At 35.7% G+C, this 14,812-nt stretch overlaps 1 protein-coding gene across 1 annotated transcript; it reads right to left on the bottom strand.

Moving 5' to 3' along the window:
* Positions 1–816: 816 nt before the first annotated feature.
* LOC149175548 (protein LURP-one-related 11-like) lies at positions 817–2,365 on the bottom strand. The gene is made up of 4 exons (XM_089422881.1): positions 2,211–2,365; positions 1,745–2,017; positions 1,251–1,496; positions 817–1,147 (listed from the first exon to the last, which is right to left on the bottom strand). Exons 1-4 carry the CDS (start codon positions 2,277–2,279, stop codon positions 1,019–1,021), a joined length of 717 nt encoding a protein of 238 aa, XP_089279007.1. The 5' UTR covers positions 2,280–2,365; the 3' UTR covers positions 817–1,018.
* Positions 2,366–14,812: the final 12,447 nt, after the last annotated feature.

Below are 14,812 nucleotides of genomic sequence, written 5' to 3'. Positions count from 1 at the left end.
TTTCTATTAAGGTATTCAAGACTTTATCAATAAAAAAATTGGTATATATAGTTCAATTTATTTTTCATAAGAACTATAAGAAAAAGTGATATGCATTGACTAATTAATATGAGAGATGAAAATCATGTTGAATAATTTTTAAAAGTATTTTTACTATCTCATGCATTACAAGGTTTCTTTGATGTTAGGATTGTTAAATAAGGTGGAAATTTCTCTTTGTATCTATATATTGTGGGTGCAAATATTAGAACAAATTCCTCATCTTGGTCATGTAAATGCAAATGCATCAACATGCTTTCGCAACAATTTAACAAGTTGTTTCTTTTGTGGATATTCTAGTCCCACCGCTCCCTAAAAGCATGAACAACACATATACCCCTTCAACAAAAGGTGAGACTAGGATTGAGGTCAATTAGGACGATTAACATTAACCAAATAAGGTGCTTTTGCCCGCAAATGAACATGTTTTGCATGTCACCACGAGCATGTGAACCTTAAGTATTAAAGTATATTGATGAATAAATAACTTTTTTTTTGCAATGGCATACATAGGTTACCAAAAAGAGAGGACTATACTTGCACCTATCCAACTTGTTTTTCAAAACTATCAAACAGTGCACAAATTATTATGTTCTAGTTCTGTTGTTTTTCAAAGGATTCAAAACACTGCATATGCTTATATTAAACCTAACATGTAGGATATGATCTACTTTCTTTCCAGAAAGAGGATGACTAGATTTTTCTTTTTCAAATAAATGCCCATGACATTTTACCAGATAAAAAATCATAAAAAAAAAAAATAGTTTTCAATGGGTTCAGATCGTGGATTTAGGTTTTAAAAAGATAATTTAACGTTTTCAAAATGCTTATCTTTGTCTATGTAGATTGCAGTTTTCAGAAAATTGCAGAAAGTTAAGGCATACTATGAATTTGTTGTATGTCTTTCAAAATTTACAATAAGCTGAAAGATTCCAAAATCTGCAAATGAGTTAATTCCAGAAGTCTAAAATCAGGAATTTTACTTCTGAATGTCTGATTGAATAATAAGGAGTCCTATGACGAAGGCCTGATCGATTCCATGCTGCACCACAAGGCTGAGTACGTCGTCTCCTAACATGACCTCCGATGTCGCTTGCTTCCGTCTTGCCTGTTCCATTCAATGATGAATCCATTAAGTTACCCACTACACTCACCCTTTAATAAACTGAACAATGAATTCATAGTATTCAAGTTATAACATGACAACAAACCTGAGCGACAATTTCACCAGAGCGACCCAATAATGTGAAGGAGGTGGCTGGCTTGCAGAGATATCCCTTCATTTGATAATGGCAAGCCTTCGTATTATGACCTTTTATTGGATTTATGACAACTTTGGCGGAGGGTTTGCTTGAGAAAAGTGTCAATACCGACGTTATAACGGTAAACGCTGGCTTCCCACAGCCACGGCCATCTCCTCTGAATGCATCCCATCGCTGGTTAAAACTCAACCTCCACTAAACCCACAAATAAAATAAAAAACAATCAACATAAGTAAAGTCAATAAAATAAAAAACAATCAACATAAGCAAAATCAATAAAATCCATTGAAAAGGGGCAGGCCATCCCAGATTTCTAGAATATTTCAGAATTTAAAATATACTTGAGTTCAAACAATTGATTTTAGCATTTGCTAATATTTATTAGATTTCAAAATATTTTTTAAATCTACAATCTAATTAAGTTCAACTGAAAATAATAATACTTTATGGCGACGCATGGTGAGAAGAATGTTCCCCACAGCATCCATGAGGGAGAGTTTGTATTTGGCCTCAGATGAGTAATCATCAACTCTGAAGACCAGATTTCCATTTGAATCAAAGACTGTGAATCCTTTTCCATTAAGGAAGAGAGATCTCTTCCAAACTGTGAAGGTGGAAGGAGGGTGTACTTCACACAAATTATCATCATGGCAACTCGAAACTGAAACTCCCGGGGCCGAAGAACATGAAACGCCTGGATGCACCCGAGGATGCACCTGGAAAACAAAATCACAGATAATGTAATCACAGTTGATATCTTTCTGAATTCCCTAATTACAAAATAATATCAAATTAAATCATAAACCATTCAAAAACGAATTAGAAAATTCACTAAACATGTCACGTTAATAAATCTGTGAAAATTTAAGATACCAATAATTAGAAAAGTAAATTTTATAAAACACATACCCTGAGCGACGAAAGACACTTTGAAAGAATTCCTGCACTCCTTTCAGATTTATTCATCGGAACATACATTTTAATACAACAATGAAGGCTATATTTATTGGCCTTGAGTCCTGCGATTGAAACCTTCCATTGAATAACAGTAACTGAGTTTTGAAATCAATGTGTCAAGATGAGAGTCTTCTAGAAAGCCTTACCCTTTGTATTTAATTAATGCGAATGCAGGTCCAAAATACTAATAAAATTATCATTTATTCATTAGATAAATATCGTCAACCTATTCGGTGATGTAAATGACAAGAAAAGTCGGTTGTGCGCAAATATGAAGGTCGCTTTTAAGATTTTAAAATGTTATGAAGAAATCAGATATTCTCCATTAGCCTGGATTAACCTAAGAGTCATAAAAATTCGAACACAACTTGAGATATTTTAATACTCTTGCTATATCAGATGTTAACGTACGCTAGTTGCACACATATAAATATACTTATTACTTGTCATAACTCGTAAAATATTATGAATGCCTCTCGCCATCTTAAAATTTTAATAATGTTTCACTTCAAACCTAATAAAGACGCTTCTGTATAATAATCAAAAGTCGGCCACCTCATTTAATTAAAGACGTGTTGGCATATTTAAACTTCAGAGGAATTAAGTATCTTATTGCTAGAAATGCACAGCCCACGCTCGTTCAGCAAAATAAGATGTTCATAGTGACGGTAGTTGGCTTGAGTGGAGGGTCAATGGTTTTAGAGACCACACAAATAAAATATGTTATATTTCACCTTATCCAGGTATCTCATCTTTCCGTACAAGACAATAATAACACGTCATTTACTAAACAAAAAAATTGTTTTAATAATATTATTAATAGTAATTTCAAAGAGACCAGAGACAGTTTTAGCCCTTAATCTATTACTTTTTTATCTTATTAGGGATTGAAAATTCTTAGTGAGTGGTTTGATAAAGCTATATAGGAATATTATTGTTCTGTTTAAAAATATTTAAATTTATCAAAATAATGAATTATTGTGTTGAGAGGTGATTTGTAGTTTAGTATAGAAGAGAGGTTGTAATATTATACTATGCAATTTTTTTAATTTAATGAATTTAGATAAATATCATAATAATAATAATTAAATCAGTCTAGATATATCATAACTCTTGATCTATCAAGCGCGCCGAGAGAGATCAAATATCTTGATGTGCAAACATTTCTTCAAGTTTTGCACTAAAAAAGGAGGTTTGCACCTTGAGATATTTGATCCTTCTCTACAGTTGATAGATCCAGAGTTAAGATGGATCTAGGATGGTAATATAAGAGTTAATCAAGGCTTTCTCTCGTTACCTATTATTTTAGCATATGTAGTGTCAACTTAGAGATTATTTGGAAGTGATATGTTAGGCTATGTCAACATACTCTAGTCAAAATGGTCATCATCGTTCTTCTTTACATCATGATATTGTTCTTATGGTGAGATGTCCATATGATCTTGACAAGCAACTAAAAATTCTCAAGGATTTCTTCTTTATAATGAGTATGATTACTAAAATTAACAAAACTAATGTTATAATACTCAAATCCAAAAAGATCACTTATGTTAACTTCATGTATGACAACAATAGTTTGGAGGAAGTGACTTCATATAAATATCTCCAAATTAATCTTCTTCGTGAGCTTCATTGGAAATTTAGCATGGAGAAAATGATAAATGGAGGGTCAAAAGTTTATTAAGGCAAAGAAATTTATTGCAAATCAATGGACCTTTTGCTTTGGGAAAGGAATTTGCTCCTCTTTCAAACTTTGTTCACTCATATTATCTTATATGGTTGTGAAGTCTAAGGTTGTAACATGTCTAGAGAATTATGGAGAAGGATAGAGAAAATTAAGAAGCATTTTATAACTCATAATTTCAAAATTAAAGGAAATACAACTTTTTATCCCTCTCATGGAGATGTATCTTTTCCCCAAGAGTATGTTTATGACTACGTGCACAATGTATAATAACCAATGTTCCACGATGACATGTCCCTTGGGGTGGGGGGTGTATTCCCCATATTTTCCACACCCCAGGGATGGGGGGACGCTTTAGGAATCGTTTCCCCATGTCCCCATTCGGGGAAAACATGGAGAAACACATGGGGAAATGTCTCCCTAATGTGGGAGATGCATTTAGCCAAAAGGGGGATGTCTAGGCATCCCCCTCCAAGAACCTCCTCCTAGATTTCTCATCCAAAAACCCATTAAGATAGAAAAGAGAGAATTGAGGAGTTTGTAACCTTGTTAATTAATGAAAATATTAAATTCTTAATTTAAAATGATAGAAAAGGTTACTTCAATTTTGACATTACCATTAATTACTTTAGGATTTTTAAGAGTGGTTCCAATCTCATAAGCTTCATATAGAGAACATAAAATTTCATATGCCATTCAAAATTAAGAAAACTTGTCTCGACGGCGGAAACTTAATTGGTTAATCTGAGAAATGTGAAATCGTTGAAACTCGAAAGACCTAGGTTCAAATCTGCCCTATTGTGACTCGACCTATGGGGAGGAGGACATATCATAGTCCTGCAGAGGTTTACTAGTAGTTATGTGTCAAGTGGGCTACTAGGTTCCTCTAGGTTACAAAAAAAAACAAAAACAAGAAAAGAACACCAAACTTAATAGCTTTTATCATTTCAATATTGACAAGATTATAGTGTTTCCATTGGATTGCATAATGTTGAATTTGTACGGAATGGATTGTTGTTGGGATTTTATCATTACTATTCTTATTTTTATAATTTACAAATGGGGACCCTTATGCTAGGGACCTTGACATCCTCCCATCCTTCCTTAATTTCCCTAAATTTCTTGGGTGCTCCCACATGTCCACCTTGTGCATCTTCCTACTTGAGTTAGATTCTCTCAGCTATCAGAATTAACCAAGAGCTTTTACTTCTATGATGTTAGTAAAATTGCATGTGAAAGAGTATGAAAAACCACATGTACATACTTTTAAGGAACATGAAACATAAATGAAACCATCAAACCAAAGAACACATGCAACTTGATAATGAAGTTCACCCAATGTGGGTTACGTCGCTGGTCCAAGAGTTAAGAGTGGGGATGTTGTTTCGTTAATTGTTGCAAGATGATGATGAGTCCATGATGTGTTCTTTGTTAGTACAAGGACGGAATCACTTAACTAGAGTGGCATGTCTCTCTACACGATGTTATCCTACAAGAACTCTAACTCATATAAGCTCTCCTTTAGCATGACAAGAGCTCAATCTCTCACATGAAGTGGCAAACAAGGATCTTCTAACAAAGTGATAAACAAGGATCTCAACATCAAACATGGCATAAGTGCATGTTATACCTCCACTTCTGGGGATGAGCCTAAAAATGCACACCTCTGCTGAAGAAACAAACTGCACAGTTGAATTCTTGGCAAAAATTTGTGAAATATGACTATAAACTTAACCCCTTTATGACTCTGTCAAATGTGGGCTCCCTAGGAATCTCAAAGATTCCTCAAAGGTTCTCTTCTATGAGATGAATGAAATTTGGTTGCTTAGATGAAGAAACAAGTAATTCCATCATGTTCCTTGCAAAAAACTGAGAAAAATGAGTATAAAGTCGGCATAAATTTGACAGCTTAAAAAATCCCTCCTAAGGAATCTCCAAAATTCCTCACTGATTGTGCATGGGAATATTTTGTGAAATATTTCAGGGAATATCCCTCTAAAATATTCATGTCTTGAAAGATGTTCTAAGGCAGACCCCTCCTAGATATGTGGCTCATTGTTCCCTCTCGGTTCTGTTGGGTGCTCGGTTACATGCTCCTACTAGTATTAACTCTATCGGGTCCCTCCCACATGAATAAAGTATGCTTATGTATTGGATTATTGATAGAGTTTACCATGTTCCATCTATTTTGTGGCTTGGTTGGCACGCAAAATTATTAGGCGGTTGGGCACTAATTGGTCCTTTATTCGATTCATGTGTCAATCATTTTAATACCCAAAACAGCGTTGGTCAATGAATCAAAGTTTGTTATAACTGAATATGATTTGAACCTCCGTTGTCCATTATTTCACATTAATTGTTGCTAATAATAAAATTGTTATAACCATGTAGGTTATATATATGGGATGCATGTTAAACACTTTGGTTATACTTATATAACCAACATATATACCATTTAAATGTTTGACCACATGCACTATAAAATTTAATTTATGGAATATGACCATTTGGATGTTTTATATGATTGGGTTTAATATGGTTATACCGTCCATATAACACATTCAAACTATGTCAATAATTTGTTGACCAACAACTATTATTTTTTTATATGGTTAAAATAACCATATTTTAATATATGTAATTATATTTTAAATAGTTTTTTGTTTATGGAATTTTTTTAAATATTATATATATTTTTTTGTCTTTTCTCCAGGGGAAAAGAGCTAATGATTGCATGCCAAGTATCAATCATTACTTTTATAATTTATTTTCACGTAATCCTTATGGGTTCCCATGTAGCACATTGTGGGCTACAATTTTCTTACTTGTCCTCTCAATTTCAAACTACGATAATTTGGTCATACAAACTCGGATTTGAGTGATATTTCTGCCACCGAAATCGTAATGATGAGCGTTGTAGATTGACCTTAGTTTCACTTAGAGTTGAATACTTTAATATTTGAGACATTTTTGAGCCACTTGGATCACTATTCTTGTGCTCCCGTGGCCTAGAAACTTGGTAGAGCATAGAAAAGAACAAGATAAACAAAATGGGAGAAAATATGCTTCCTAAGGTGGTAGAATAAGATGCCATGTATTAGCTAATTGAATGGGGAATTGAGGAAGATGTTATTGTATAGAATAATGATAACATTAAAATATTATCACATATAAATTTATGGAAAAATTGTGGTGTGATAAACAATTAAAATATAAGAGAAAATTAAGATATTATAAGAAGGTGATCCACACTAATTTAGAATATCAAAAGTGAGTGTCTCTCCATTTTAACTACTGAGAATAAAATCAAAATTACTAAAAACAAAAACTCTTAAAAACTCCATAGTGAAAAAAGACATTAGACACTTCCTTATAATATCATACAATGACATTAGATTTTAATTCCAATATATTTTTTATGATATTACGAATCTCAAATATCCATCTCAACAAATCTATTATGATTATAAAATAATTATTTTAAAAGTTTACATAAAATCTATGCAATTTCTTCTCTTTTTGTAATTTTAAATAAACCAAAATTAATTTTAGTAAAGGTTAACAAACTATCATCTATCATCATAAAATAAACTAACTCATATATATATATATATATATATATATATATATATATATATATATATATATATATATATATATATATATATATATATATATATATATCTATATCTATATCTATATCTATATCTATATCTATATCTATATCTATATCTATATCTATATCTATATATCTATATATATATATATATATATATATATATATATATATATATACTCAAGTGCCCACCATTGGGACAATTTGAGAGAGAGACACAAATAAAATATCTTCTTTTTAAACCTCATTTACTTCATCTCATCTTCTCCTATGCAAGTTTGTCCTTTCAATATGATAAGAACCTAAGTTTTCTTTACATCAATTGTCTCATATAAATAAGAATAAAACATTTTCCAAGAGTATTTAATATAAGTTCTCAACCATGAATCAAATTTAAATTATAATTTCTCTTATTATATAAACTTTAAAATGTTGAATTACTCCTTTCATTGAGCTTCTCAACCAACTTTCGTATCTCATCCTGAAATCAACATGTATCATACATGCATTATGGCCAAGTCCCGAGTGATCTCTTCAGATGTCCCTTCGTCATCTTTCTCCATGCCAGTTGCCTCACCCAGGTTTTGTCCTCTCATCTCCCTCACACCTAGCTGACTTTCACCTCTGTGTTCAGGATTAGGCACTAAACCACCCCCCTTGGAAGCCCATGTTTCTTTCAGTTCCCCTCCATACCTCTTTACACAAGGAAACAACCATGACTTAGGTAGGAATATAAAGAGGTACTTTGACATTGAAAGAGTTTTCTCAGTTTTGTTGTCGATAAAGACATTAATGTTTCACAAGTGAATTCTCTAAAATTATTAGAGCACAAATATTGATCTAGTTGAAGAATAATTGCACAAACTTGCAAGAAATTGAAAAAGAAAATTGGAATCGAGAAATGAATTTAATTATCCAATATTGTTTTGAGAAGCAATACAAAAAGCAACTAGGTTAAGCTTATTTGTACATGCAGTAACTATGGATAATTAAATTTAATTGAAGCTAAGTGTGCTTTATGTTCAGTTAATGTGCACATGCACCACATGTGAGAACTAGAGTTAACTAACTAAATTCTAATGCACACCACATGTACGCATTAGAGTTAACTAACTAACGCCAAGTGAACACCACATGTAAGCACTCGAGTTAACTAACTAAAGCCATGTGCACATCACATGTAAGCACTTGAGTTAACGAACTAAAGCCAAGTGCACATCACATGTAATAACTAGAGATGAATTGAATCTAATTAAGGATAACTAGGTGCATGTACACCAACACTCCCCCTTAATCATAGCTTAGGTGAGTGTGATACAAAATGAATGAGTCTCGGTAACAAGGCCATTTAAGGTACCCATATATAATTCATGAAAGGAGGAAAGAGGGAAAACCCAGTGGGAAGAAACCCCTCCTCAAAATATAATGCAAAAAGTAGAGAAAAGACAACTTCTTGGCAATTGTGCCCTTCACCTCAAGATGATCTCGCAGAAATCGAAACTTTTGCTCAGTCAAAGTCTTACTGAAGATATCGATAGTATGATCGGAAATAAGACAGTATCGAAAATTGATGATTCGATCATGAATGACTTCTCTAATGAAGTGCATGTGGATCTCGATATGTTTCGTTTGTTTCCACTACATTGGATCTATGAAAAAATTTAGCGTACTTTGATTATCACACTAGATGATAGTTGGACGATGGACACTGATACCAATCTCATATTAGAAATGTTGTAGTGAAATGGCTTTAATAGTGGCATTGTCTACTCTTATGTACTTAGCCTATGCTGATGATAAAGCAATGACATCCTTCTTCTTGCTTGACAAAAAAATTGGGCTGGATCCCAAACCAAGTACATAACTGGAGGTGGACTTGTGATCAATGTTGTCGCCAACCCAATTTGAATATGTGAACCTATTGATGGTGTTGCAAATTGGTCAACGAAGGCAATCTCCTTGATTTGAAGTCCTAACTATACCTCACACCATTTGGTGTAGGAGTCCCATCCGGTATAAAGGTTCGGTTACCAAATACTCAAAGATCTACCTGGGCTCTACCTAGCAGCATATGAGAGTGTTACGTTGGTCTCTTCAAAAAACAAGGTAAGTGTGCATGGTGAGTGCGTAAAGTAACTGTGTCAAGGTTCTGTTACTGCAAAGGGATGTGGAAAAGTGATCCTCTAAGTGAGAGGTAATAGTACCACCCAGGAAGAGACACACGTGAACGAGGAATGGTCTATCCAACATCCAACAGAATAGTCTACAGCAAACGCGATAGTCGTTAAAAAAAAAGTACAAGTGGAGAATCGTCCACCATCCAACGAAGTAGTCCACAATGGATATGATGGTTGCTATAACCAATAAGCGAGGAAGGTCTATCTAGTATCCTGCGGAGTAGTCCACAAGGGTGAGACAATAGTGATAACCAATACACATTCCCACCAAGGTAAGTACTAAAACAACCAAAATAGTTCAACTATCTTATTACATGTGAAACAAACATGAATTACAAATGTCGAAAGAATAGTCTTACAAACATCTACAAGACATGCATGAAAATGTGTTAGTATGAACAGGCTACTATATTAAGCAAAATTTCCAAGAAACATATGCGCATCTTACATCACTAGCTTTAGTAGTGAGACGTTGGAGCCACTCCTTGCTCCTCAAAGAACTAACTAAAAACTCTTTATGCTTCGTGGGAGGAGTCAAGGTTAAAAGTACATGCTCATATGATGGGAGGGGTATATATAGCCAAGGGTGATGCTTGAACCTTGTGACTCTTGGATTTCCCTCATGACTGTTCATCTTCCTTTGACTGCTCAATTGACATGACTCTTCATCTTCATTGTGTGTCCATTGGAATTTCAATTTAGATTACATTCAGTTACAACAGATATGGCCCATAATAGTGATGTAGCCTCGACAACTCATGACACGACTTGACATGACACTGTTGACATGGACTGGTTGCCTGTGATGGCAATGTCAAGAAGTTGTTGTTGCTAAGTGATGGATGTGTTCTTGGATGCACTTTTTCTTCTTCTCCACATAGCTTGATGCTATAGGGTCTTCAATGATCATGGTATTATAAGATGGTTGTATGCATGTGCTCCCTTCACTTATTCCTTGATGAGTCTTCTACCATGTTTTATCCTTCTCCATATCATTCGTCTTCTCACCATGATCTATCAGTGTGCCTGTTCCTCCAATTCACTCATGATGGGACAACATCAAATCCAAAACCTCCTAGTCTAAGATGATGCATTATTTTCCATGGACCGGGCTCGAGACAGATGAAGGCTGGGGAAGAGGGCCCAATAACTGTGCACTGCAAAGTTCTAGGCGAGAGGGTGGCAGACTGGTCACTGATACTTTGTATAGCACAACTCAGGCTTGACTGAGGAACTCTAGGGCACAATATTCACTATAAGGGAAAACTATGTAGTGGCCAGTGGGAGGTAGGATTGCACACTTAAGGTCACTAGTAGAAGCTGCAAGGAGGACCCATGGGGCACCTCTTCATAATTTTTTCAGGGAAGACAAGACAGGGCAGCAGAGGGACCATATAGGACAGTTCTGTGCATGTTCTGGGAGTAGCGAGTCCTGGCTGTGGGAAGACATTGGGAGGACACCTCTACGCAGTTATGGAAGGAAAATACGGTTCAAGTCTCTGCGCATTGCGGAGTTCCAACAGGAAGGGAGTAGGGTTGATGACTGATCTTGTGAAGTGCATAGTTCAGGTCGGGCCTTGAGGAAGTTTCTATGAAATTATGGTAAGGAAGGAAAATTGCTCACCTCTAGGATTACGTAGTGCAACCGCCCTCGGGGGAAACCTCAAGCACTGTGTAGTCCCAGGAAGAAGAGAAGCATAAATGAGGGTTGAGACTGCACAATGCAGCTTAGTTAGGGTTTGGTGAAGTGGAGTTGTTTAGTTGGGATGATTTTCTGGAAAATGGCTAAGTGTGGGAGGCAAGTGAACTTGTGAGGAATCGACATTGTGATAAAACACTTATCATACTTCAAAAACATGACAATATAGACCATAGGACAAAAGGACAAAGCATTTCCCTCTGTGAGACTGTATAGAGTTAAAAGCAACAAGTGTGACACTTGGGATAGACCTTTGGACGACTGTGACGACACTTGTGTGACAGTGCTTAAAAATTTGTGTATGAGTGTGATAGATGTTTACATGGCTAAGAAAACTTGAATACACAAAAACCAACCTTCAAGGTTACCAGAACGATTCACAAACATTACATAACAACCAAACATGTCAAAAGAAGATAATTGATCCAACAAGCGAAAGGGAGCACGACACGTAGAGGAAACACATGGAATTACTTTCAGTGCTTGCAACCATGCATTTCATTGAAGACAAAATGATATGAAAATGATAAGCAGTCCCTAAAGCTACACTAAGAGGTTTATTTCAATAGATGTGCTTTGTTTTCCATACCTACCCTCCAAAGGGTTATGCATCAGATGGAGTCTTCATGTGGTCTCAATCTTCTATCATACCTTGGGTTTCTTGGTCTACTTATCTTTCTCCTCATCTCCTTGAGAGTCATCTAGCATGTCATCCTTATTCATGGCCCCTGAGAGACACAATTGTGAAGTTTCAGTGGGTAGTGACAATTGCAGGATGAGGACTTGGGAGGACACATCTATGCAGTTTCGGGATGCATGGTATATTGGGAAACTGAGGGAAAAAATGTGCAATTTTAAGATGCAAGGAATTGTTGTGGGATGAGCCCCTGGAAGGACACATCTGTGCAGCTTCAAGATGCAAGGCAGACTGGGCAACTGAAATGTCTGAGGGACAAAACTGCACAGTTTTTGAAGACAGTGGGTTCCGCCTAAGGGACGAACACTGGAGGAAACCACTATGAAGTTTTGAATGCCAAGGGAGGCTAGGTTTTCTGTGCTTTTCACACTTCCAGCAGGAAAGGGAAAAAGCTTGAGGGTTGCATATGTGATGTGCACAGTTCAGGAAAGCTGTATGAGGCTAGGTTGTTAGGGAAAATCCAGAATTTGGCTAAGTGTGGGATCAGTGGAACTGATGTGAACAATGATATAACTTGACTATGATCATATACTTGAATACTTAGTGATACAACATAGACTATCTAGAACATATAACACATGCTTCGCTTATTGCAACAACCTTTGTGGAAACTTACGGCAAGTGCAGCTCTGATGATAGAATTTGAGAGGATAAAGGTGAAACTTATGTAAGAGTGTCTGGAATGAGTGTGAGACATGTCTATTTATTAAGGACAACCCATTCTCGCAAATATTTTCCCTTGAAGAAAAGCAAACTTCCCTTTGCATGACAAACGATAATCCCCATGCCCAAAGATGACACATACTATATAAAGATAAAAGCGTGAATGACTCTTAATACCGAAGAGGGAAGCTTGAGATCATCAACTTACCAAATAAGAGACTAAGGAATGATCGATCACAAGATCCACAGTAGGCTTCGACATTTAAGTATAGGCCAAAATTTTGGAGTGTGTTGCAATCGCTACAACACTTTTCAACACACTGGTTGAATACCAGCTTCTCTGCCTTCGTTCATTTTAGTGAAGGGTCTTGGTCCTTTAGAGAGTATTCATTCATCGTGAAGATTACTTTAGATTCTCCACTTATCCGATGGTAAGACATCATCCCCATTGTACCATCATAGTTGAACACAACATAAGATTCAACCAGATCATAGTGTTCGAATTGGGAAGGGTTGTTTAGCTTGTGAGCTTAATATTTTCAAAGTATAGTTTTTAATCTCTGGTGTTGCTCCACTACCGGCACGCCTGGATAGTACCCCCATAGATTCACACAGGAACACAAGAATTTCTCCACTGCCAGCAAGCCTGGATATACCCTAGTGGAGTTTCCTACTTCACCTCTCTGCGGAGGAAGTCTTTCTCTTCTTTTGCCTCTATTATTTTTTAAAGAGAAATGTGCATGGTAACTTATTTTTTTTGTGGTAGAAGAGGGATCCCAACTTATTGAGAGTAGGAAAGCTTTTTCATTCAGAGAAGCATATAAATACATCTGATTTAGGTTTTCTCATTTAGATTTCCTCCTTCTCTATTTCTACTAGTTGGATAAGCTCGAAAACACCAAAGCAGAAAAATGAGTATAGGCATGAGGTTCCAAAACTGGACACAAGTTCACGGTTCGATCACAACTCTCCTTATAGATGCATGACATTTTCTGTCAAGACTTCATCAGTCAAGAGTTACAACCAAATATAAAGAAGATGGACATAAGACTATCCAAGGGTTGCAATCTCACAAGATTCTTTAAACTTCAACCGCATACACATTCAGAAGTGAGGACGCAATAAGGCACAACACTTATCTGCATAATGGAGATGAAAGGAAAACTAAACAAATAAGACAACAAAGAAAAAGAAAGAAGAGATAGAAGTAGGAAACAAAATCAAAACACAAGAGAATAAAATGACCAAAGTAAACAGGATGTAAGACCAGAATATGAAAACTAGGACACACTACGAGTGCAAGATGAGTGCAAGGAAGGGAAAGCTAAGATGCCCCTAATCCCACTCCTAACCTAACAACTAGAAGGTTAGGGTCGGGTAAAATTAAATTTCCAGTGAAATCACTGTGATTCTTCCCGACCTGCATCCACAAAGATATGAATGATCAAAAGAGATAAAAGATGATGTGCAAGATAAGATATAAAAACTTGAAAAACTTGCACAAGAGAAGGAAGGTCTTTCCTACGGGCAACAAGATGTGTCACAAACACTACTTTTATCCAATCCACATGCTTACATTTTTCAACAAACCTCGAAAGCCTCTTGTGAGTTTATCCTCATCTGCACCGAGTTTCTCAACAAGCATGGGGAAGTATTGAAACTTTCTGCCTGCAAAAGAGCTTTCCAAGTAAGATTGTTCCATCCATTCAGCGATTGGAACGTAAAATTCATGATGTTCATCATGAAAGTCTCATGATATTTGAAAAGATGAATTTTGGATTTGAGAATCAAGATCTAGATGACAATCTTGTAAGGAAAAATATATCTGATCCTTCTTAGCAGTAATTCCAAGAGAGAGAGGACATGCCATAATCATCAGCAAAGGCTGAAGTGCCCCCCTACTTGACGGAAATATGAAGAGAGAGATGTTAAACAATGAAGATCACAGAGTGTGAAGTGAGTGTAATTGGAAGTGGTGATGGGAAAATGATAAGTTGAATGATAGTCACCCAAGATAG

This window comes from Pinus tabuliformis, chromosome 4_1 (genome assembly GCF_031772625.1).
Source record: "Pinus tabuliformis cultivar Carrire ecotype Pingquan chromosome 4_1, CPIR1, whole genome shotgun sequence".
NCBI classification, from domain to species: domain Eukaryota; kingdom Viridiplantae; phylum Streptophyta; class Pinopsida; order Pinales; family Pinaceae; genus Pinus; species Pinus tabuliformis.
This window is presented reverse-complemented; position numbering and strand designations above follow the sequence as displayed.

Bases quoted from the DNA above. Each gene is read 5' to 3' on its own strand.
- LOC149175548 (XM_089422881.1), bottom strand. From the start codon at position 2,279: ATGTATGTTCCGATGAATAAATCTGAAAGGAGTGCAGGAATTCTTTCA. The intron at 1,497-1,744 runs GTATTATTATTT...TTGTGGGTTTAG, and splicing joins TCACCATGCGTCGCCATAAA to TGGAGGTTGAGTTTTAACCA. The intron at 1,148-1,250 runs GTTTGTTGTCAT...TGAATGGAACAG, and splicing joins CTGGTGAAATTGTCGCTCAG to GCAAGACGGAAGCAAGCGAC.